The sequence below is a fragment of the Agelaius tricolor genome, unplaced genomic scaffold (genome assembly GCF_023055355.1).
Source record: "Agelaius tricolor isolate 1412-34295 unplaced genomic scaffold, bAgeTri1.0.p SCAF_20, whole genome shotgun sequence".
Lineage (NCBI taxonomy): Eukaryota > Metazoa > Chordata > Aves > Passeriformes > Icteridae > Agelaius > Agelaius tricolor.
In genome coordinates, this window is record NW_027269280.1 from 12,172,501 (window position 1) to 12,196,877 (window position 24,377).

At 53.8% G+C, this 24,377-nt stretch overlaps 1 protein-coding gene across 1 annotated transcript in view; it reads right to left on the bottom strand.

The window, feature by feature from the left end:
• Positions 1–16,300: 16,300 nt before the first annotated feature.
• KSR2 (kinase suppressor of ras 2) overlaps positions 16,301–24,377 on the bottom strand; it is an 85,360-nt gene continuing 77,283 nt past the window's right edge. The window contains 3 exon segments of the mRNA XM_071445699.1: positions 16,301–16,438; positions 18,190–18,319; positions 21,109–21,240. Of these exon segments, the coding sequence (XP_071301800.1) occupies positions 16,301–16,438; positions 18,190–18,319; positions 21,109–21,240 (400 nt within the window).

A 24,377-nucleotide genomic window follows, 5' to 3' on the forward strand; every position in this document is an offset into this window, starting at 1 on the left:
TCCAGAGGCAGGGGCCGGCCGGAGCCAGGGAAGGAGGCGCTGGGCAGCGGCAGGAAAAGGGCTCAGGCGGCGCTGGAGCTGCGGGAGGGCTGCGTGAGCCGTGCCCGCCGCCTTTGCCACGGTGGCATCGCCCCTCGGCTGTGGCCTCTGCCCCTCGCCTGCTCTGCCCGGGACCCACCGTGCTCATCCAGTGCATCCCCTGCGGGCCGGGGGAAATCGCTGCCGGTGGTTTTGGGATGACGGGAATGCCCCCCGGGCACCTGGCACAGCGGGGCTGGCGGAGGAGTTGGGTTATTCAGTAACTTTTAATCTCTCCCGGCTGGAAGCTGCTGCACGCCTGCCTAAGCACGGCTCGGAGCTGATTTTTGGGTGCTCAGGGGGGGCTGTGTCCCGCCGGGTGGGGTTGGGAGGGAGGATGGGAGAAGCTCCGGGCTTGAATTCCAAACATCCAACTCATGGGAAAGGCAGGAAGAGCCCAGCAGCCCCTCAGGGCCACGGGGGATCAGGACCTTCCCTTCCCTTCCCCAAAATGCATTTCCCAAAGGTGCAGAGTGGGGAAATGGCATTTCCACCCCACAGCACGGCTCTTTCTGCCCTAAACCAAAGGAATTTTATCCATCTGTAAGGCAAAGCTGAATTTTTAACCAGGCAAGGAGCTGCTGTCCTTGACGTGCAGTGGGGTTTTGTTTGAGGTTGATTGGAGATAACGGAGCTCTCCGGGCCTTTGGAAGGGTTTTCCATTGATTTTTTTTTCTCAGCTCCAAAGGGAGGGAGAGCAGAAAGGCACATCCAGGCTCCTCAGAACAACCTCAGCCCCTGTGTGCTGCAAAGTCAGGCATGCCTGGACAATTAGGAGGCATCCAAGGGCTGCTGCATTAATTAAAAGAGCCCTTGGAGATTAAATCATTTCCAGGGACCCGTTGTCCCTGTCCCCTCTAACTCTCCCATCCAGCAGGACAAGCTGCACCTCAATCCAACGTCAGGTTCTGCTCCAAAGCCCCTGAACATCCCCAGAAACAATTTCCTTCTTTGAATTGAAGGGATTTTAACCCCAGTGAGAGCCCTGAGCAGGGAGAAATGAGCTTGGCCCGCCTATTACACCAACACTGACATGGCCCTCCTGCCCAAAAGCCTCAGTTTAACTCTGAGGAGCTAAAAAAAATTAAAATAAAAACAGTTTTTGATGTCACATGACTGTTGTCAACACCTCCAGAGCAGGTCACACTTCACATGATCCTTCCCATCCCAAGGTGACTCAGATACAGCTCCTGAGAGCAGGAACCCTGCATGCCTTCCCTCCAAACTCCACTTTTAGCCATTGAACCCAGCAATTCCCATTCTCTAAACCAGAATCCAGCCCTGCAGTTCTGTCCCAGAGCCATTTAACCAACAAACCTCCATGGGAAGGATTTTTGAGCAGCCACATCCCAGCAGAGGCATCAGGGCAGTTCAGTGGTTCTGAGCCCTCAGTTGTGGCTTCCAAATCCCAGATTCCCAGGATTCCTCCCCAGCACCAACCAAACTCATGGAAATAAGGAGGGAACAATAGGAAAAGGGGCTGTGACTGATGGACAGGCCCTTTTTCCACTTTTATAATTGAATTTACTGGGGGCTTGGACATCTCCAGAAGCACTGGAGGAAGCCATGGATGGATGGATGCCATGGATGGATGGATGGATGATGGATGGATGGATGAATGGATGGATGGATGATAGATGGATGGATGCCATGGATGGATGGATGGATGATGGATGGATGGATGAATGGATGGATGGATGATAGATGGATGGATGCCATGGATGGATGGATGCCATGGATGGATGAATGGATGGATGGATGATAGATGGATGGATGCCATGGATGGATGCCATGGATGGATGGATGCATGCCCTGGAGCTGCAGCCAGGCAGGAACAGGCAGCTCCCAGCAGGGAAATTGCTGTTTATGCACATCCCAAATATCTGAAGGCAAACCCTTTGCCTTTCCCACCTTATTCCCATGACAAGAGTAGTGGATCCATAACAATTCCCATCTCCATTTAGGAGCACAGCACAACCTTCCCAGCCACTCATTCCCCAAATTCCCCCTACAACAGGCGCCCCAGAGCACACAATCCCATCCAGCAGCATCCCAAATCCTGGCACACAGATCCAGCCTGGAGGATCCCCCCAGCCCAGCCCAGATCCTGCTCACCTCTGCACCCAGGGATGGTCAGGGAGTTGTTTCCCAGGAAAATCAGCACCAGGGTGCTCCGTGGGAGGTGTGGGAGCAGCTCTCAGGGCAGGTGTGCTGTATTTAAGGAGCGGGGTTGAGCAGGGATAATGAGGCAATCAATCCATTTTCCTCCCAGCGCCCCGGGCAGCTCTGCACGGAGCCAAGCCCGGGGGCAGGACCTGGGCAACGGCGCTGGTGGTGTCTGGAGCCATGGAGCAAGGAATTCACAGTGCCAGAGACAGGGAATTCCCACAGCCAGAACCATGGAAATCACACAGCCAGAACCAGGGAATTCCCGCTGACAGAACCAAAGAATTCACACAGCCAGAACCAGGGAATTCACACATCCAGAATGAAGGAATTTATACAGACAGAACCAGGGAATTCACACAGCCAGAACCAAAAAATTCCCTCTGCCAGAACCAGGGAATTCCCACTGCCAGAACAAAAAAATTCCCTGTGCCAGAACCAAGGAAATCACACAGCCAGAACTATGGAATTCCCACTGACAGAACCAAGGAGTTCACACAGCTAGAACCAGGGAATTTCCACTGCCAGAACCAGGGAATTTCCACTCCCAGAACCAGGGAATTCCCACTGCCAGAACCCAGCAATTCCCACTGCCAGAACCCAGCAATTCCCACTGCCAGAACCAGGGAATTCCCACTGCCAGAACCCAGCAATTCCCACTCCCAGAACCCAGCAATTCCCACTGCCAGAACCAGGGAATTCCCACTCCCAGATCCTTCCCCCTGTCCAGAGCCTCCCTGCACCCTGTGCAGATCCAGGATGTGCAGGCTGCCCATGCAGAGCCATTCCCACCTGGCAGAGCTGTGCTTTAGCTGCTCCCAAAGCCTGGATGTGCTGCTGGAAATGCAGAATGAGCTGGGCAACAGCCAAATGTTTGGGGTTTGGGGGGCTCAGGGGCTGATCCCTTCATGGGAGGGATAATTCCAGCAGCAAATTCCCCATGGAAGGGGTGAGCAAGGAGCATTCCCCATGCAGGCCTGAGCTGGAATTGGGGATGAATGGAGCAGGCAGCTGGGAAGAAGAGTTAAGGGAGGTTAAATCCCAAAAAAGAGCTTGGCCACGTGGAGGAAGGACCCATCGTGCTGAGCATCATCACCCATGGGATTTACAGGACCAAAAATATCCGAAACCCAATCCAGGGACATCAGTCCCAACATCCAGGAGCTCAGGGTGGCTGTCCCCTGGTCATGGGGCAGCAGCCAGGGCCAGCAGAGGCTCTTGGTGTCACCAGACCCAGGGGGACAGCAGGGCTCCAAGTGCCACTGCAGCCAGCAAACCAGCCTCTGGAAAAACCTCTGGAGAAAACCAGGTGTTCCTGGAGTGAGATTTTCCTTCAGGAATCCTGCTGGGAGCTCCCAGCCCTGCAGCACGGCCTGGTGGGGGGAATTTGGCAGCAGATTGCAGAAGGAGCTTGGAAAAAATGGGCAAAATGGGTTCCAGTCTCTCCCTGCAGCATCCCAGTGCTCCCAGACTGCAATCCCACATGGAATCAGCCTGCTCCAGCTGCCAGCTCAGGCCTGCATGGGGAATGCTCCTTGCTCACCCTTTCCATGGGGAATTTGCTGCTGGAATTATCCCTCCCATGAAGGGATCAGCCCCCGAGCCCCTCAAACCCCAAACATTTGGCTGTTGCCCAGCTCATTCTGCATTTCCAGCAGCACATCCAGGCTTTGGGAGCAGCTAAAGCACAGCTCTGCCAGGTGGGAATGGCTCTGCATGGGCAGCCTGCACATCCTGGATCTGCACAGGGTGCAGGGAGGCTCTGGACAGGGGGAAGGATCTGGCAGTGGAAATTCCCTGGTTCTGGGAGTGGGAATTGCTGGGTTCTGGCTGTGGGAATTCCATGGTTCTGGCCATGCACTTCCTTGGTTATGGCAGAGGGAATTTTTTGGTTCTGGCATTGTGAATTCTCTGGTTCTGGCAGTGGCAATTCCGTAGTTTTGGCTGTGTGAATTCCTTGGTTCTGGCAGTGGGAATTTCCTGGTTCTAGCAATGAGAATTCTTTGGTTCTGGCAGTGGGAATTGCTGGGTTCTGGCAGTGGGAATTCCATGGTTCTGGCTGTGGCAATTCCTTGGTTCTGGCTGTGGCAATTCTGTAGTTTTGGCTGTGTGAATTCCTTGGTTCTGGCAGTGGGAATTTCCTGGTTCTGGCAATGGGAATTCCGTGGTTCTGGCTGTGTTATTTCCCTGGTTTTGGCCGTGAGAATTCCATGGTTTTGGCAGTGGGAATTGCTGGGTTCTGGCTGTGGGAATTCCCTGGTTCTGGCTGTGAAATTCCTTGGTTCTGGCAGTGGGAATTCCATGGTTCTGGCTGTGTTATTTCCCTGGTTTTGGCTGTGAGAATTCCCTGGTTTTGGCCATGGGAATTCCATGGGTTCTGCCCCATGGCTGTGGGGCTGGAGGAGCTGGAGCTGAGCTGTTCCCACAGGAGCTGGTGGCTGAGGAGGATGGAAGTTCAGGCTGAAGCCTCATCCACCGTGCCTGGCACCTTGCAGGACGCTGGAATGTGTCACTCCACCAGCTGGAAGTGGGGCCATGGAGCCAGGGGGTCCCACAGGGCACCCCCCTACCCTGTCCCTAGGATGGGGGCACAGGGATTTCCTCACCCTCTCCAGAGCCTCCCAGGGATGTCTGGCACCCCGAGGTGCTGGGACAGATCCCCCAGACCCTGGTGGGACAATTCCCCTCTGGGACAACTTCTCCCCTCCAGGTGCCCAGGCACAAACCCCGAGTGTGGGATTATTTTCCTTCAGCATCACCAACACTTCCCAACCCCACAGGGACCTCACAGCATCCCCAGAGTCCCCTGACCCCCTCCTGTCACAGACATCTTTTATGAAAAATCCTTTCCTTAGGATTTTTCCTCCTGAGAAGCTGAGAGGCCTCAGGAACAAAATATGAACATTGATTATCTGCTGCTGTGGAGTGCAACAGGTGCATCTGGGATTGGTCTCATAGAGTTGTTTGTAATTAATGGCCAATCACAGGGAGCTGGCTTGAACTCCCTGTCCGAGACAGAAGCCTTTGTTATCATTCTTTGCTATTCTATTCTTAGCCAGCCTTCTGATGAAATCCTTTCTTCTATTCTTTTAGTATAGTTTTAATGTAATATATCATAAAATAATAAATCAGCCTTCTGAAACATGGAGTCAGATCCTTGTCTCTTCCCCAATCCAAAAACCCCTGTGAACATGGTCACGCCCTCCCACCCCTAATCCAGGCACAGAAAGCCACCCTGTACCCCCCAAAACACCAGGAATAAATAAAAAACTGGGGCACAGGAAAACCCTCAGCCAATTTTTCTACCTGCTGCTGCCCAGGGCACGGCTCGGCTCTCAGGAGGAGGCTGCAGGTGGCACGTTTAGGGCAAAAAGCTGGGAATTGGGAATTTCCTCCTTCCCAGAGCTGCCAGGAGGAAAAGATCCTGCGCTGAGAGCTCAGGCAGGGTCCACAGTCACAGGGGTCGGGTTTCTATCCCCGAGGGCAGCGTAAAAATAGAGGTGAGGAAAGAGAATCTGCTGAGTAATGGGGCAGCAGCAGGAGCGGGGGCTGGAGCAGGGCAGCCCCTTCCCCTTCCCCTGCGGGAGCGGCTGGAGCCCCCCGGGCACGGAATTAATCCCTGCCAAAGCGGGATCAGCCCGGCGCTGGCTCAGAGCCGCAATCCTGTTAAAGGCCGGGTGGCCACGACACGAGCGGCCAATTAACCCCGGCCCTGGGCGCTGCTCTGTCCCCCCGGGGCTCGGGCTGTCCCAGCGGGTCCCGCTGCTGGCGCAGGGCAGCCCTTAATGAGCTAATCAAGCCCTAATGAAGAGCGGGAGCTTTACCCAGGCGGGACCCCCCCGCCCCGGGGCAGCGCTGGGGTGGCTGCGGGGGCTCAGCCCAGCCCGGCTCCCCCCGAAAGGAGCGGCCTGTGGGGATTGGCAAAATCAGAGGGAAAATCAGAGGGTTTTGGGGAGAGTTGTAAAAGGTAGGCTTTAGGTACAGCAAAAGTGTGAGTAGAGTTAAAGCAGCAGCTATGAAATTGTTTTAACCAAAGGTACGGGTGCTTATGGTGATTGGATAGAACTACTGTCAAAGTGCTTTTGCTGTGTGTGATTAGTTAAAAAGCTTATAAAGTAAGTTATAACATTAAGTTTTTTAGCCTGCTGCCTGAATGTGAGCTGCTAGCATCTTCCCATTGTCATAACCATGAAACGAGACTGATGCTAAAAAATAAACAGCTCGAGGCACTTTCCGCAGCAACCCGGTCTCATTCACGTCTGCAAATAGCCCCCTTGCCAAAGGCCCTGTGCTCCTGAAGGCTCCTGAGAAAGGCCAGAGCAGCCTGGGGAGGAAGCATAAATCAGAGCTGGGAACAATGGCCCATTGTGGGGCCCGGGGAGCACCGGCCGGGATGCGGGACCGCGGCCAGCCCGGATTGTCCCCCGTGTCCTCCCCGGGACCTCCCGCGGGTCACCGCTGGTTCTCAGCTCCCGGCTCGGCTCCTCGCCAGCCTTTCCTTGTGCTGCTGCGGGGCACAAGGCAGCCCTGCCCTGCAGGGACACCCCGGGTCCCCCGGGGGCAGAGCCCTGCGCCACCACCGGCCGCACCTCGGGGCATCGGGGCTGGGAAATTCGGCCCAATAAACGGCTGGATTTGGGGGTAAAATTACACAAATCAAGGCAGATTCGTGTCTCTAACAAGCCCGGTGTGTCCGGAGGGAGGGTGGGTGACCCAAGCAGCAGTGGGACACCACAGGGACACGTTTGGAGCCACCCTGGTGGCAGCTGAGGTGGTTTGTTGTGGTGTGATGCCATAGCCTGTCTCAGTCATCCTGGTTCTTTCCTCAGGTGTGCCAATAACCTCTCCCTTCCCCTCCCTTGCCCCTGCTGAGTGCTGTCCATCAATCTTGGCATTCCAGAAAGGGCTTCTCGTGTGATTGGCGAAGTTCAAAAGATGCCTCTCAGCCCTGGGGGGCATTGGGCCATCCAGGTGTCCTTTGTCCCTTTGTCCCTCCCCTCCTGTCCCTGCTTGGTGGCTCCCTGCCCCTTCCCTGCCCTCTCCCCGGGGTTCAAAGGAGCAGCAACCACGGGCTCAGGGAGTTCTGTTGGAGCTGGTGCTGGATTCAGAGCCCTGTGGGCCAGAATAAAGCTCTGGATCCAAACCCTCCATCAGAACGGACTCCTTTCCTTCACCATCGCCTCAAAGCTTCTCTGCCAGAGGGAAACCTGAGGAGCAGCTCCTGTTATGGAGGGAAGCTCCATCCCAGCACCACCAGAGCTCCTGTCTCCAAGGGCCCAGCTGCAGCACCCAGGCAGCCAAAAGTGTCTGTGGGTGAAACACCACACACCCAGCCAGCCAAAAGTGTCTGTGGGGTGAAACACCACAGTTGCTATTTGGTTCAGCAGCAAGGGCCAGACGAGCCCAGGCATGTCCCATCTGGCTATATTGGTAATTATTCCAATATATTGGCACTGCAACAGTGGTTTAACATCTCAACTGACCCCAAAATTTCAGTACCCCTGTCAGATGTTGGAGCATCCCCGCTGTGCCCACACCAAGAGCACCCAAGCAGGAGTGACACCGTGGGCTCACCCAGCAGCAGGGACAGAGAGCTGGAGCTGCTGGCCTGGGGTTGAGCTCCTCTGCCACTCCTGGTGTTTATCCTGTGAAATATTAATGGGCTGTGATTCATCCCCAGCAAGGAGGAGGTGACAGGCATGTGTGAGCATCGCTGTGCCTGTCCCTGCACACACACACACACAGATCCCCACAGGGATGGACCCAAAGGCATCCCCAGCCCCCCAAAGCTGCTGTTAAAGCTGCTTTAGGGAATATTTTGGACATTTTTCTCTGTTCTGGTGCTGGCATCTCATTAACCACAGGCCAGGAGTGAGCTCAGCCTCCCTGCACTGGGCACTGCAGTGTCACCAGCAGCTCTGTCCCCAGAGATGGAGTCACCAGTGCTGCCCAGTGCCACACCAGTGCCAACCAGTTCTACACCAGTGCTGCCCAGTTCCACACCAGGGCTGGCCAGTTCCACACCAGGGCTGCCCAGTTCCACACCAGAGCTGTTGCATTTCACACCAGGGCTGCCCAGTTCCACACCAGTGCCAGCAATTCCACACCAGTGCCAGCCAGTTCTACACCAATGCTGCCCAGTTCCACACCAGGGCTGTCCCATTTCACACCAGGGCTGCCCAGTTCCACACCAGTGTTGCCCAGTTCCACACCAGGGCTGTCCCATTTCACACCAGGGCTGCCCAGTTCCACACCAGTACCACCCAGTTCCTCTCCAGACTGGTGCCAACCCTGCAGCTTTACCACCCTGTTCACTGCACATCCAAGAGATGGTGACACCACCACGGTGAGCCCAGCGAGGGGAGGCATCGAGTGGTGCCTCTTTAGCCCCAAATCCCCGATTTCTGCTGCTGGGAGAATCCATCGGAGCAGCCCCTTCCCCTCATCACCCCTGGCTGGCTCTGTCCCCGCCCCCGCCCGGGCTCAGCCTGCTTTAATTGGTTCCAGCTCCTGCAGGCTTTGAAAGATGAAAAGCCCTCGACGGGAGAAGTGTGGAGCGTTCATGGTTTATTAATGGCCAGCCATCATTATTTTACCTTTCAAGTGCTCGGGCAGCGGCGAGGAGGGAAGGAGAGAGGGGGGAAACCGTGTGAGCTCCCCGTGGTTTTCTGCTCCATCCCCTGGGTGCCCCATGAGCCCGAGGGGCTGCCTGGCAGATGGATGGTGGCATCCCGGGAAAACAGCGTGGGAGAGGCAAACAAAGGCGGCAGCAGATGCCAGGAGCCTCCAGTGCTCCATCACCGGGCTCAGCCACCCACAGCCCCTCTGCTGAGCACAGCTGGGTGGAAATTCATCTGCGTGCCCAATCCCCGTGTTTGCTCTGCTGCTGCTGCTGCAGCTCCCATCCGAGTGTGAGCTGGGAATTCTAATCCCCAAAGGGCTGGGCTGGGAGGGAAAAAGGGATTTGGAAGGGCTGGACCACAATGAGATGCTCCCAAAGCTCTGATGGACTCATCCCGACCCCACCATGGATAAAAATCAAGGAGAGGACACGGAGCAGCGCAAGGTTTTTTCAAATGTGTTTTGGGTTTTTTTTAATAGTTTTTTGGTCTTTTTTTTTTTTTTTTTCTTTTTATTGGCATAAATAATTCATACACTGTCACCTCACCAAACACTGCACGAGAAACCACGGGAACAAATGGCTATCCAGGTCTGCAGGTCCCAGAGATTCGCACCCAGCCAGACAGCGGAAATTAGAAATTACTTTCTTCAAGTGTAGAAAACGTTAGAAATGTTCCTGTACAAATTTACAGCGGGGAGAATCCATCGTGCCTTTCTCAGAAATTCCTCTTTTTTTTGTTGTTTTTTCTTTTTTTTTTTTTTTTTTAGTTTTTCTCAGTGGTTTGTGGGGGTGATTTGTAGTTTTATTTCTCACCAGCTTCTTTTTTTCCGGAGGTGTTGTTTTTTTTTTTGCAACGACGACAACAAAATATATATATATATATATATATATTTATATTTTTATATATATTTATAAAAAGAAAAAAAAGGGGGTGGAGGGAGGAAAGGGGAACTGAAAATCAGCTCATTCTGCAAACTACCACGGAGAAAACGAAGCAGGCCAGCGAGTTCAGTTGGAAACTGTACAAGATTGAGGTCTGTATATATCTATATACATACATATAGAGATATGTATATATATCCATATATACCTTATGTACAAGGCAATGGAACATGGGAATTTACAGGGACCTGAAATTAAAGGCAGCGCTCGCAGCTGACCAAGCTTCCTCCCCCCCAAAGAGTTGCTGTTGGCAACAAAAAAATAGATAAATTCAAATAAATTCACAGAAAGTCAAATAAATTTAAATAAATTCATAGAAATTCAATTAAATTCAAATAATTTAAAATAAATAAAGGGTGAAGAAAGGAGGAAGGGCTTGACTCAGGGCACTTGGGGGGTGGAGAGGGGCTCAGCACAGAGCCCTTCTCCTCACACAGCCAAAGAGGCCGAGTTCCAGGCACCAGCTCTTCCATAGAATCCTAAAATTGGCACAGGGAAGGGTTGGACTGGGTGTTGGGAGGGAATTTTTCCTGGTGAGGGCAGGCACAGGTTCCCAGAGCAGCTGTGGCTGCCCCTGGATCCCTGGCAGTGCCCAAGGCCAGGGCTTGGAGCAGCCTGGGATGTGGAAGTGTCCCTGCCATGGGGTCTGAGGTCCCTTCCAACCCAAACCATTCCATAATTCCATGCTCTGGGAAAGGCTGAGCAGCTCCTCCACCTCCAAGACATTCATTTGTGCCTCCATCCACGCCAAATCTGCACCATCCCAGCTCCTGCCACGGGCAAGGACCGGATAAAAGTCATGGGGGCCGAACTCTGAGCTCGTCATTCCCAGAAATTGCCCGGTCAGGGCTCAGCGAGGATTTGGGAATTTGTGGGGAAAATGGAAATAGAAGAAAAAGGCAGAGCAGGGAATATCCTTCAGCAGCCAAAGGAGGACACAGAGCTTTGGGGCCACCTCTTCCTCCTCTGGGAGAGTCCACATGACCCAGCCCCAAACGTGGTGACCCCACCAGCACCAAAATGCTGGAAAAACCCTCGGGCAGCAGCAAAGCCAGGGAGGTCTGGGAAGAGAGGGGAGGTGAAGGGAGGAGGATGGAGCGGCAGGGCTGGGCCAGGAGCAGCCCCGGGGCTGGGGGCGGCTCCTGCATTCAAAGGCAGCGCCCAGCAAAGCCCAGCCCGGCTCGGGATGGACCCTCTCCCTCCTCCAGAGCTATCGTGGAGAGCTTCTCCTGCATTCCCCCCCTGCTGAAGCACTGGATATTTATAAACTGGGCCAAAGGGGGGAAAAAAATAAATATTCTTCACAAAGGCAGAGTCAAAAAAACCCCAACCAACAACAACAACAACAAGATTTGTTGGTTTGGCGGGTGGGGTTTTGTTTAAATAATGAAGACTTTGAAAATAAGAGGGAATGATGGGAATAATGTGGCAGCCTGAGGAACTGGAATGGAAGGGAAGGAGCTGCTCCTCGGAGCTCCTTTGGGATAAATTCAGGACAATTGATGCCATTGTGCTGTGCCTGTGGCTGAGACACCACAGCGAGGGGAGAGGGGAGGAAGAGGCTGGAGAGCAGGGAGAGGTTGGCTGTAGGAATATTCAGTTTCTTCCTGGTATTTAGTTTCTTCCTGATGCCCAAAATTCAGTGGAGAAGGGTGTGGCCAAGGGGGAGTGAGACAGGACAAGGGGAATGGCTTGAAAGTGAAAGAAGGCAGAGTTAAATGGGATATTGTGAAGGGATTGTTCCCTGGGAGGGTGGAGAGGGGCTGGGATGGAATTCCCAGAGCAGCTGGGGCTGCCCCTGGATCCCTGGCAGTGCCCAAGGCCAGGCTGGATGGGGTTTGGAGCACCTGGGACAGTGGGAGGTGTCCCTGCCATGGCAGGGGTGGCACTGGATGAGCTTTGAGGCCCTTCCCACCCAACCCATCCCATGGTTCTGTGGCTGAGGCTGCAGCCCAGTGAGGCCCTGACACCACAGGGGAGCCCACCCAGCACCCAGCACCCCTCAGTTCATTGTTCCCTCCACTCCTGGCCATAAAATCCATCAGGAATCTGCCAGCAGCTATGAGACCCCTCAGGGGACACCAGGGTGAGACCTCCCAGGCCAGGACTTGGGACACGGGGAGCAAACCCCAATGACCCCAAGAGAGACCTCATCCCTTCCACCACAGATCCACACCACATCCATCACCCCCGTGATGAGCTCCCCCCTGGGGCTCCCTTCCTCCTCCTTCCAACACCTTCCCCTGTCTCCTGCTCCCCTGGGAATCCACACCTGCTCAGAACCCAAACCCACAGAGCCAGCAGGACCCTGCTCCCTCTGGGTGGGGTTTGGGGATTGGTGACACCTCCCTGTGCCCCCCCAGCACCCAAAACCTCTGGGGAGGGGATTTTGTGCCTCCCCCAGAGGACAGGAGCAGCAGAGGTGAAGGCATTGGTGAGAGCTCAGAGAGACCCCGAGGTTTTAGTGCAAGGTTGGTGGCACATGTGTGCAGAGGGACACCTGGGAGGGGAGCAGGGACACCTGGGGCGAGCAGGGACACTTGGGGGGAGCAGGGACACCTGGAGGGACAGGGACAGGTGGGGGGAACAGGGAGAACTGGAGGGACAGGGACACCTGGGAGGGGAGCAGGGACAGCACTGGGGAGCTGGGATACTTTGGGGGGAGCAGGGACACCTGGAGGGAGCAGGAACATTTGGGAGGGGAGCAGGGACACCTGGGGGGACAGGAACAGGGACAGCACAGGCCATGGATGCTGCGGGCTGGGCTGGGGTGAAAGGCAGGGAAGAGCTGGGATGAGAAGCTGGGATCAGCCCTAACTCAGGAAGCTCTGATTTGCTGCTGGAGCAGGGAACAATTAACCCAAACCAGGGCTCAGTCCTAAATCCATCCTGCCCCATCCCAGCTCCCTGCACTGCCTCCCATCCCAAAAACATCAGCAGGAGACTCCTCCAGATCCTTTTGGGGCAGGATCCACCCCTCCCTGCTCCTGCCCACCCTGGATTTTCACACGTGCACGCGTGGGGATTTTAATACCCCCACAATTAAAATCCCATCTCATCCCAGCTGCAATTAAGTTTCTAATGTTCATTTACTTATGCTAAAGCACTCCCAGCACCAGCGAGGAGGAGCTGGAGCAGCAGCCAGACAAACCAGGGCTGGCTGGGTTTGCAAAGCCTCGTCACGGCTCCAAATTAAAGCGAACTGAGACTACAATTGAATTATCTGGGATGGTTCCTGTCAAGCAATTATGCTCCATGAGAGCCTGGGAATGCAATTTGCTCTCATCTGACAGCTCATCCGAGGGGCTGGAGGGCCCATCCGAGCTGGGAGCGGGGAGAGGGAAACACCAGCATGTGGAATTCAGGTGGCAACAGCAGCTCCCAGAGAGAATTTTTGGGGAAACTCTGGGATTTGGCTGATGGGAGATGAGGAAAATGGTCTTGGGCATGGCTGAGATGTCCCAGAGTGGGGCTGGGAGCTGCTCTGTACAACCAGAGCCTGCCTGCATTCCCAGCTGCAGGAATGAACCACAGGAGAGGGGATGGATCCCAATTCCAGCTGATGCCCAGCCCCAGAGTGTCGCAGGCATCTTTTATGGAAAATCCTTTCCTTAGGATTTTTCCTCCTGAGAAGCTGAGAGGCCTCAGGAACAAAATGTAACCAATGGTTATCTGCTGCTGTGGAATGCAACAGGTGCAGCTGGGATTGGCTCATGTGGTTGTTTCTAATTAATGGCCAATCACAGGGAGCTGGCTTGGACTCCCTGTCCGAGACAGAAGCTTTTGTTATCATTCTTTGCTATTCTATTCTTAGCCAGCCTTCTGATGAAACCTTTTCTTCCATTCTTTTAGTGGAGTTTTAATGTAATATATATCATAAAATAATAAATCAAGCTTTCTGAAACAGGGAGTCAGATCCTCATCTCTTCCCCAGTCTGAAAACCCCTGTGAGCTCGGTCACACCAGAGCAGCCCCAAACCCGGGATTTGGGGAGCGAGGAGCAGAGGCAGGAGCGGGGCAGGGATGGAGAGCGAGGGGGCAGGGCCGGCTGATGAATTAACGGGATAAATCACCGGGAATGCGGAGCCGTGTCCCGCTGGCAGGGAGACCCGCGGGGGGACACGTAAGTGGCAGAGAAGCCACTTGTGAAAGGTCAGCGCTGCCCACGGAGGGGCTGCGGGGGCTGCGGGGGCAGCGGGACAGATGCATTTCCCCGCGGGGGGCAGCTAATGGCAGCGGCACTCCCTGGCCCCGCAGGATCCGGGCACAAACTCATGAATCAGCGACATTCCCCCTTTTTTCATGACAAAACCGCAAAGAAATAAATAAAGGGAATTAAAGAAACCCGCAGAGAACAGAGAACGAGCCCTCCCCAGCCCAGCATCGTCGCGAGCGCTGGATGGGGATCAGAGGAGCCCTGGGGATAAACTGAAGTCATTGTCCTGTGGGTCACCGCTGCTCGGGGGGTTCTGTCCCCAGAGCCTGTGCACGGAGAGCCGCCCGCTGTCCCCATCCCACCGCACCGGGGCTGCTCCGGCTCCCAGAGGATTCCCGGGATGCAGAAAGGCCGCGGGGGAAGATCCCGGTCCCGGTCCCGGCTCGCTCCGTAGCGCAGGGTGGGAAGCGGAGAGGAAGAAGAGACCCGCTGGGGGAGGAAGGCACCGTCCCACAACTCCTCCCGTCACAGCCTGGAGGGGACACAAGGAGCAGAGTCAGCCCTGGGGAACGTGGGGGTTTGCAGGGAAGATCTTTGGGAAAAACCCTCCTGGAAGAGCTTTGCCATGGAGCTGATCCCAAAAGCAGCGGCAACGGGGGAAGCCCTTGTTAGGAAAATTAACCCACAAACACCAGAGGTTGATGTCCAAAAAGGAGACAGAGCAATCCTTTCTGGCTTTATTCCAATAAAGGGAGAGGCCTTGGGGCATCCCTCTGGGGTCTCTCCAATTTTTGGAGGATGCAGCCTCCTTTATATCCCAATTTCCTGGCCGCATTTTCTCTTTTTCCACATTGGCTGAGGTACTTGAGAGGTTCAGACTTCCCAAAACACCTGATACCAAAGATTCCCTGCTAATGTATAATCCTCCCTTTTAATTTTTAATTCTTACAGAATTTAGGGGTTTTTCTTCCCCATTGTTTCTTTCATCTCTCAGTGTCTAATTTCATTTATCAGGAAACCTAAAGTTTATTTGTAAAAGCAAATCTCTTTTTCCATTCGTCAATCAGTGGAATCCCTCTCATGGTTTCTTTTCTCTTCCAGTGCTGGTTTTATCTACCAGCAGACCCACAGCTTGTTTGGAAAGACAAATCTGCTATTCCTCTCATCCTGTACCTCCCTGCCATCCCTGCCCAGCTCCTGGAGCATCATCCAGAGGGGAAAGGGCTCCTTGGGTACCACTCCCATCCCTGTGCATCCAGGATCCTGCAGGGTTTGTGCCCCAATCCCTTGGATGCAGGGATGGCAGAGCCCGGGGGACCACGGCCACCTCATCCCTGTGCAAGCCGGGAATCCTGGACCTAACAGGACCCAACAGGAACCTTCCAGGACCTAACAGGAACAACAGCCAGAGCCGAGTCCCTGTGGAAGGAATCAGCTGCCGTGGAAAACCGAGCTGGAACATCCTGATTAGCAAAAGATTGGGACGGTAATTAACAGAGAGCTGCGGGGCAGCCCCAGCCCGGGGCGGGCAGAGCGTGGCTCAGTGACTGGAAAAAACATTCCCAAAGCCAGCGGAGCGATTCCGCAGCTGCCTCGGGGCCCGGCATCCTCCAGCATCCCCTGCCCGGCTGCCGGAGCCGCCCCGGTGCCTGCTTGGAGCGTGGCTTGGGAATTACCTCCGCTCCTGATTAACATCTCCCGTTCCGGGTGCCTTGGGGGCCACCTGGCCGCGGGCTTTGCGCTGCTCCCGGCAGCCCCAAGGGACAGGGAGTGGCACTGGGGACATTCCGGACACTCTTGGAGACGCCCAGATAAGGAAAAAAGGCAGTTTGTTATCAGCAGCGGGAGAAACCAGCATCTCCCACCCTCTGTGAGGACAAAGATCGGTCCCTGAAGCCCCCAAAATGTCCTCAGTTCTCTCCCTGAGCTGACATCTCGTCCCCTCCACCCATTCCCATTTCCAGCCTCCGGGGATGCACGCTGGGAGCAGGAAAAATCCCCCCCGTGAATGCCACCCCCGCACGGGTGAGATTTTGGTTCTGTTTGTCACAACATGACAAATTCCGGGGAGGAAAATGAGTTTCTAAGTGATTGCTCTGCATTTTGCCTGCTGTTCCCAACAGGGCAGATTCCAAAATCCCAACTGGGGACCCTCTGATGCCGTTTCCTGCAGCACAGGGATGTGACTAAGCCAAAGCAATGGAACAGAGCAGGATTTGGCCATGGGAGAAGAAGGGATCAGGCTGGAAGCTGCCATGGCTGAGGGTCTGGGAAGGGTCCCTGGGCAGGGCATTCCCCTAATCCATGGAATCTGGGAATAAAATGGGGATAGGGACTTACTCTGCCGACTTCCAGAAGTGCCCCGGGTGGGAAAGGCGGCGGTTGCGCTTTGGCAGTTTCTCCAGCATGTCCATGAGCTTGGTGAAGGTGGGCCTCTCCTCCTGCTCGTAGGCCCAGCAGAACAGCAGGATGTCCTGGAGCCACAGGGAGAGAGCGTCAGGAAACCCAGCCAGGCCCTCTCCCAGCAGGAATTGAGCCAGGCCCCCTCCCACCACAGCCCTCGTCCCGAAGGAGCCCGTCTCCATCAGCACATCCTTGGGAAGGGCTGGGATGGAGGGGATGTGTCCATCCCACGAAGATCTGTCTCCATTACTGGGTTCTTGTTAAGGACTGGGATGGAGGAGATGAGTCCATCCCATGAGGAGCCATTTCCATCACTGGATCCTTGGGAAGGGCTGGGGTGGAGGGAACGTATTCATCCCATGAGGACCCATCTCCATCACCACATCCTTGGGAAGGGCTGTGGTGGAGGAGATGAGTCCATCCCATGAGGATCCATCTCCACCACTGGTTTCTTGTTAAGGATTGGGATGGAAGGGATGTGTCCATCCCATGAGGACCCATCCCTATCACCACATCCTTGGGAAGGGCTGGGATGGAGGGAATGTTTCCATCCCATGAGGAGTCATTTCCATCACTAGATTCTTAGAAAGGGAGGAGGATGGAGGAGACATATCCACCCCATGAGGAGCCATTTCCATTTCTGGATTCTCAGGAAGGACTGGGATGGAAGGGACGTTTCCATCCCATGAGGATCCCATTTCCATCACCAGATTCCAGGGAAGGGCTGGGATGGAGGAGATGAGTCCATCCCATGAGGATCTGTCTCCATTACTGGGTTCTTGTTGAGGATTGGGATGGAGGAGACATGTCCATCCCATGAGGATCCCATTTCCATCACCAGATTCCTGGGAAGGGCTGGGATGGAGAGAATGTGCCCAGCCCATGAGGATCCCATTTCCATCACCAGATTCCTGGGAAGGGCTGAGATGGAGGGAACATATTCATCCTATGAGGAGCCATCTCCACCACTGGTTTCTTGTTAAGGATTGGGATGGAAGGGATGTCTCCATAGCACGAAGAGCCCATCTCCATCACCACATCCTTGGCAAGGGCTGGGATAGAGGGAACATATCCATCCCATGAAGATCCCATTTCTATCACTGAAGTCTCATGAAGGGCTGGGATGGAGAAGATTAGTCCATCCCATGAGGATCTGTCTCCATTACAGGAGTCTTGTTAAGGATTGGGATGAAAGGGGTGTGTCCATCCCATAAGGACCCACCACCACCACTGGATTTTTGGGAAAGGCTGGGATGCAGGGGATGTGCCCAGCCCATGAGGAGTCATTTCCATCACTGGATCCTTGTGAAGGGTTGAGATGAGGACATGTTTCCATCCCATGAGGAGTCATTTCCATCACTGAATTCTCATGAAGGACTGGGATGGAAGGGATGTCTCCTTCCCATGAGGACCCATTTCCATCACCAGATTCCTTGGGAAGGGCTGGGATGGAGGGAACATATCCATCCCATGAGGATCTGTCTCCATTACTGGGTTCTTAAGGATTTGGATGGACCCATCTCCATCACTGGGTTCTAAGGAAAGGCTGGGGTGGAGGGAATGTGCCCAACCCATGAGGCTCCCATTTGCATCCCCACATCCTCACGAAAGGCTGGGATGAAGGGGGGGTGTCCACCCCACAAGCACCCATCTCCATCCCTACAACCTTGGGAAAGGCTGGAGCAAAGGGAGCGCTCAAGCTGAGCTCAGCAGCAGGACCAAGCCTGGCTGGGTGAGATCAGCAGATCCAGAGGGTTTCCCAAGGGCCCCACCAGCCATGTCCCAGTCCATGTACACCCCCACAGGGCCCCACAGCACCTACCGAGATCTCCTTGCCCATCCCGATCTGGCTGAGGTTGGGCTTCATCCCTCTTCCCACCTGCCAGATTATTGCCTCCGCTGGCTGCGTCTTGAAGGGCCATTCCCGGGCGTGCAGCTCGTACCAGATGGTGCTGTTGGGAGACACTGGGAATCAGAGATGGAGCAGCCAGCAGGGATTCAGGATGGGGTGTGACCGTGTTCAAGGGGTCTTAGGATGAGGGAAGAGACGAGGATCTGACTCCCTGTTTCAGAAGGCTTGATTTATTATTTTATGATATATATTATATTAAAACTATACTAAAAGAATAGAAGAAAGGATTTCATCAGAAGGCTGGCTAAGAATAGAAAAAGAAAGAATGATAACAAAGGCTTGGGTCTTGGACAGAAAGTCCGAGCCAGCTGGGCTGTGATTGGCCATTAATTAGAAACAACCAACATGGGCCAATCAAAGATCTACTTGTTGCATTCCACAGCAGCAGATAACCATTGTTTACATTTTGTCTTTGAGGCTTCTCAGCTTCTCAAGAAGAAAAAAATCTTAAAGAAAAGACTTTTCATAAAAGACATCTGTGACAATGGGGAGGTGTCCAGACACTGCAGCCACATCCAACCTCTCTCCCTGCTCCAGAACCATCCAGGAGATGCTTCATCCCAGAGGTGCTCCTTGATACAGAGGTGTCACCTCTCCCATTTTCCTGGAGCGAGCCCTGATTCCCACCAAGGGAGATCCCAGCCCATGGGAAGGAGGACAGAGGCTGATGGAGGCCCAGGCAGAGCCATCAAGTGGGATTGTCCCACCTGGATGCAAGAGCACTGCCCATGCAGCAGCTGAAGAGAGGATGGTGGGGATGCAGCTGCCACTCCAGCAGAATTCCGGGAAGGGACGAGCCCAAGAATTCACTTTCACTCCAGCTTTTCCCTTTTTCTCCTCCAAAAATCTCTCCAAGCTCCAAAAACCCGTGCCATGACCCATCTCAGGTGTCCTCCCCAGGTGATGGCCACATGAAGCCCCGGCCATCTGCTCCTGCTCTCCTTGCTAAGCCAAGCCCTCTTTTCCGTGAGGAATCCCAAATCCAAGGGAATATCCCAAAACAAGGGCATCACCGGTGGGCACCCCTGTGGTTTTCCGCCCCCGCTGCTGCCTGCAAGTTTTGCATCATCATTTTCTGGCACCCGGAGCTTGGATGAGCCTGGATTCCCACAATGCCAGCCCCACTGTCCAAGGCACATTCCCTGGACCTGCTTTTCCCTCCCAGGGATGCCCTCATGACCACTGAAAGGATCAAAACCCAGGGTTAAAATGACAGCAGGGTGGAAAAAAATCTATCTGATAAATGAAAGATTCCTCCCGGTTAGGGAAGCTCCCTGATTTTGGGAATTGGGATTCTTCTGATTTTGCATAATTTGGCTGGAAATCTCAAAAAAAAAAAAAAAAGAAAGTTGAATAATGGGAGAATGATGTGGGTGCAGAGGAATGGGGGGCTTGGCCACAGGACAAAATCCTCAGGAGGAGCATCCAAGCACCCTCAGATTGCATTCAACACATCCAAGGCATTAATTCCAGTTTCTCACTGGGAGTTTTTGTCATCTTTAAAAGATCTTTTCCTCTTGCTCTCCCTGATCTCCAAATCCCTGGAAGGAAGCGACCCCTCAGGATCAGCCCTGAGCCTCCCAGGCTCGATGGAGGGCAGCAGAAACAAGAAAGAGGGAAAACGTGGGGAAACCTTTTCATCTTTTCAGGAAATTCACACTTTCCATAAGGGCAGAGCTCACAACTGAGGGAAAAAAGGGAAAATTACGTCTCCCCACCCACTCTCACTTAGTTGGATACGATCCTTTAATTACCTCTTTATTTCTGTGCTGAAGTTGTACCTCAGGGAGGGCACAAAATAAAAGAGCCAGACCCTTCCAGCTGTAATTACTGCGGGTTTGATGGGAATATTGCCTCGGATAACGGGCCCACGCTCCCTAATCCCACAGCCTTCGAGGTATCCATGAGAAAATTAATCCTCTGGGTAAAGAGGAAAGGTTTTGGGAAAGGTTTAGCGGGGTGGAATTGGGCTCGTGCCCTCAGGGAGGTTTGTGGGCAGAAAAAGGGCAGGAGGAATGAGCTGGTTTGCTGAGGAAAACTTAGGAATTCTCATTTTCTTGGCTTTTGGTAACTGCTCATAGAGCTGGCACCACCATCAGCTCTCTGCAGTGGCTGGAGGGGGACATTGGGGCATCCAGGGGCTCCAGAGCTGTGTCCCCAACCTTTGGCATCCCCATCCATCATCCAAGCACCTTCTCAATGGCACCTGCCCCAGGAGGGTGAAGGGGAGAGATGATGCCAGGCTGGCATTCCCAGGATGTTCTGGATACCATTCCCTGGAGCCACCCTGATTCATGGCCAGAATAGGAAAATTTGGTAATTTAGAGAGAATTGGGGTGTCCAGGGGCTCCCAGAGCTGTGTCCCCAACCTTTGACATCTCATCTCCATCATCCAAGCACCTTCTCTTTGGCACCTGCCCCAGGAGGGTGCAGGGGAGAGATGATGCCAGGCTGGCATTCCCAGGATACTCTGGATCCCATTGCCAAGCACCACCCTGGTGCAAAACAGGAGGATTTGGTAATTTGGGGAGAACTGGGCTCTCCAACGACTCCCAGATCTGTGTTCCCACCCCAGGCTGGCATCCTCAGGATACTCTGGATCCCATTACCCAGAGCCAGCCTGATCTAAAACAAGGGGATTTGGTGATTTAGGGATGGTTTCACTCAGAATTTCTCGAAGCAGGAAGGTTCATCCAGCCCAGCCATGGGAATTCCATCCAGCAGCATCCCCTTGGATTTGGGACAAACCAAGAGCGTCCTCATCCCCTCCTGAGTCCAGAGCAGCTCCCACCTGACCCAACCAGGCCAGATCCGTGTCCCAGGACTCACCCCAGTGCAAAGACATCCGAGTGCTTGGAGAAGGGCAGCTTGTCCTCCTCGGTGTCGGGCGAGAGCTGCCGGATGATCTCGGGGGCCAGGTGGCACAGCCAGCCGTTCTGGATGCGCAGCTTGTTCTCCCTCCTGTGGGACACGGAGCCGTGGGTACAGCGGGCACAGCACCGCCAGCTGCCCACCCTCCTCTCAGGGATTTAAACCTGGTTTTAGCCACATCAAAGTCAGGTTTTAACCCTGCTCTGTGAAATGTCCCTGCCCAGGCAGCAGGACAAAATTGGATGGTGGTTCCTGCTGGGACATGGAGCTGGAGCTGTGGGGGCCACTGGGACACAGCACCACCACATCCCCAACTTCCCACCCTCTTCCCAAGGTTTTTAAGCCAGATTTTACCCACATCATTCTTGCAAAATCAGGTTTTAGCTCTGCTCTGGAAATGTCCCAGCCAGGCAGCAGGACAAAATTTGATGGTGGCTCCTGCAGGGACATGGAGCTGGAGCCATGGGTATCCTGGGGAAAGCATCTCCACATCCCCAGCAAGCAGCTTCCCATCCTCTTCCCAAGGTTTTTAAGCCTGGTTTTTCCCACACCATCCTTTCAGAGTCAGGTTTTAACCCTGCTCTGAGAAATGTCCCTGCCCAGGCAGCAGGACAAATTTGGGGCACAGGATGGTGATTCCTGCTGGGACATGGAGCCAGAGCTGTGGATACCCTGGAGCACAGCACCACCACATCCCCAGCTTCCCATCCTCTTCCCTAGGTTTTTAAGCCTGGTTTTCCCACGTCATCCTTGCAAAGTCAGGTTTTAACCATGCTCTGGAAAAGTCAGCACAGTTGTTCCTGTCCTGACAGCAGGACAAAATTGGATGGTGGTCCTGCTGGGACATGGAGCTGGAGCTGTGGGTACACCAGGGAACAGCATCTCCACATCCCCAGTGGGGAAGAGCTTCCCACCTCTTCCCAAGGTTTTTAAGCCTGGTTTTCCCACATCATCCTTGCAAAGTCAGGTTTTAACCCTGCTCTGAGAAATGTCCCTGCCAGGCAGCAGGACAAAACTGGGGCACAGGATGGTGCTTTAGGGGAACTTTGGCTCTCCCAGGCTGGTGATGGGGATTTAGGGTCTGCTGGGGCTCCTGCTGTGCCCTTTGCACCAAAACCCCTTAAAGGATCCAGGGGTAAAGTGGGGATGAATTCCCCCAGGGACCCCACTGTGGTTGGAGCAGGAATTTGGACTGGGCACCACAAAGTGACTCTTCTGAGCAAACCCATCCTAAAGTAACAGCGTGGGAATTGGTGGTTTTGGGTCTTTGGCCCCAAAACAGCCCCTCAAAGTCCAAACCTCCAATGGCATCTCCCATGGGAGCAGCCTGGCTTTATAACAACCCCTCATTTCACCTCATTTGTCCTTCCTCCACCTCCCCAGGCTCCCTCTGCTTGGGATAAATCCATTAGAATCCTTTGGCCAACAGCTGAGGATGACATTGGTGACTTCTCCATCCTTTACATCCTCCAGCAGGCACCTGGGATACACTGCTGGCTTCAAAATCCCTGGATCACCAGGGGTGGTGACTCCTGAGGCAGCTCCATCGTGTGTCTGAGCCCAGGTTCAGCAGCAGGAGGGAACAAACCTGTCCCACGTCACCTTGGGCTGGCTCCTGCCAGGGATTTCTCCCTGTTTGTGCTTGGAACCCTCCCAAAGATGGGGATGAACAGGGCTAAGGGATGGCTGTGGGGTCATCTGTCCTCCTGAATGTCAGCCTGGGGCCAAAATCCCATGGGAAACCATCCAGGGATGGGGTTCCACCTCAAAGCTGGCCCATAATCCCAAAATGGCACAATCCAGGTCCTCCTGCCTGCAAAGCTGTCCTCATTACCAGTGACAGGTCTGGCTGTGACCAGAGGGGCTCCCTTCCCTAGGGAGGGACACTGCCACTCCAGGGAATCACTGATGACACCTCCTTGTCCCCTCTGGAGCATCCATGGCTCCTCTCCATCTCCTCCTTGTCCCCACTGAGCCCAAGGACATTTAAATAAAGGAGGAATAAATCTGGTTTCAGCAGGATGAAACCCCAAGTCACCAAATCTCTGCAGGAAGTGCTTTAACCCCAGCAACACCAGCTGAAGAAATGTCACCATCCTTAACCTGACCTCCAAAAATTTGCTTCCTTCCCAAGAGATGTTTCTCCAAGCCACTAAGAACCCAACACTGGGATTTATCTCTCGTCTTCATCTGAGAAACACCAAAACCAGCAAAAACCCACCCTGAAAAGGGGAGATCAGACCTACAGACACTTCCTGTTCCAAAATTCATGGTGGCTGTGGATCCCTGCTCTCCTCTCAGCTCTCCTCCAGCAGAAAACATCTGCTACCAGCAGCCCAGGGCACAAATTTTTCTCATTTTCTCAATTTTTCCAGCAAAACTCTGCTCATTTCTATCCAGCCTTGCTTTCCTGGCCACCTCCTGGATTCTAACCTCACAAGGGACATCCCAATCTTGGGCAGAGGTGGCCACACATTGGCCACCTCCTCAGAAACCCCATTCCCCCATTTCTCATTCCATCTCTGAAGCATCCCTGACCTTCACAGCAAAGATTCCTGCCAAAGCTTGGCCGGTTTTGCCCAATCCTCATTCCCAGCTGGAATGAGCCGCCCCTTCCTCCTGGCAGGCCCTGAATCCCAAGTCCCCCGCCCAGCTGCCAAACCAGAGGCAAATCCCACTTTGGATCAGGAGATCCTGATTTCCTGGCTTTCCAAAATTTTTGGCCAAGTTTGTGCTGAAATCCATTGATATTTATCCAGGCAGAGTGGAAAATCTGGGAATGTGGGATGGAGAGAGGCGGCCACTGCCGTTTCTTTTAATCCTTTGAAATCATCACAGGGAAATTAGGGAAAAATCCATCATTTCCATCTTTTTATCTCTTGAGCATCTTTGCCGTGGAGATGGAAGGACCAGGAGAAAACTGCCCAAGCTTGGGGTGTTCTGCTCCCAACACAAAGGGTTTAGAGGGAAATCCAACACAAAGGATATAGTGGGAAAGATGGGAAAAGTCAGCAATGTTCTTATTCCCCACTTAACAAAAAATGGGAAATATCACCTCTGTTCTTCCTTCCCCACTTCTGTTTCCTTTTTCCACCCCAGCTTTGCTTTTCCTCCTTTCCACAGCTGCTGGAACTCTTTTTCCTGCCATTCCTACAGCTGGAAAATCTCCCAAAGCACCAGGACAAGAAAATTAATAAAGAGCATTTACCAAAACCTTCAGATTTAAA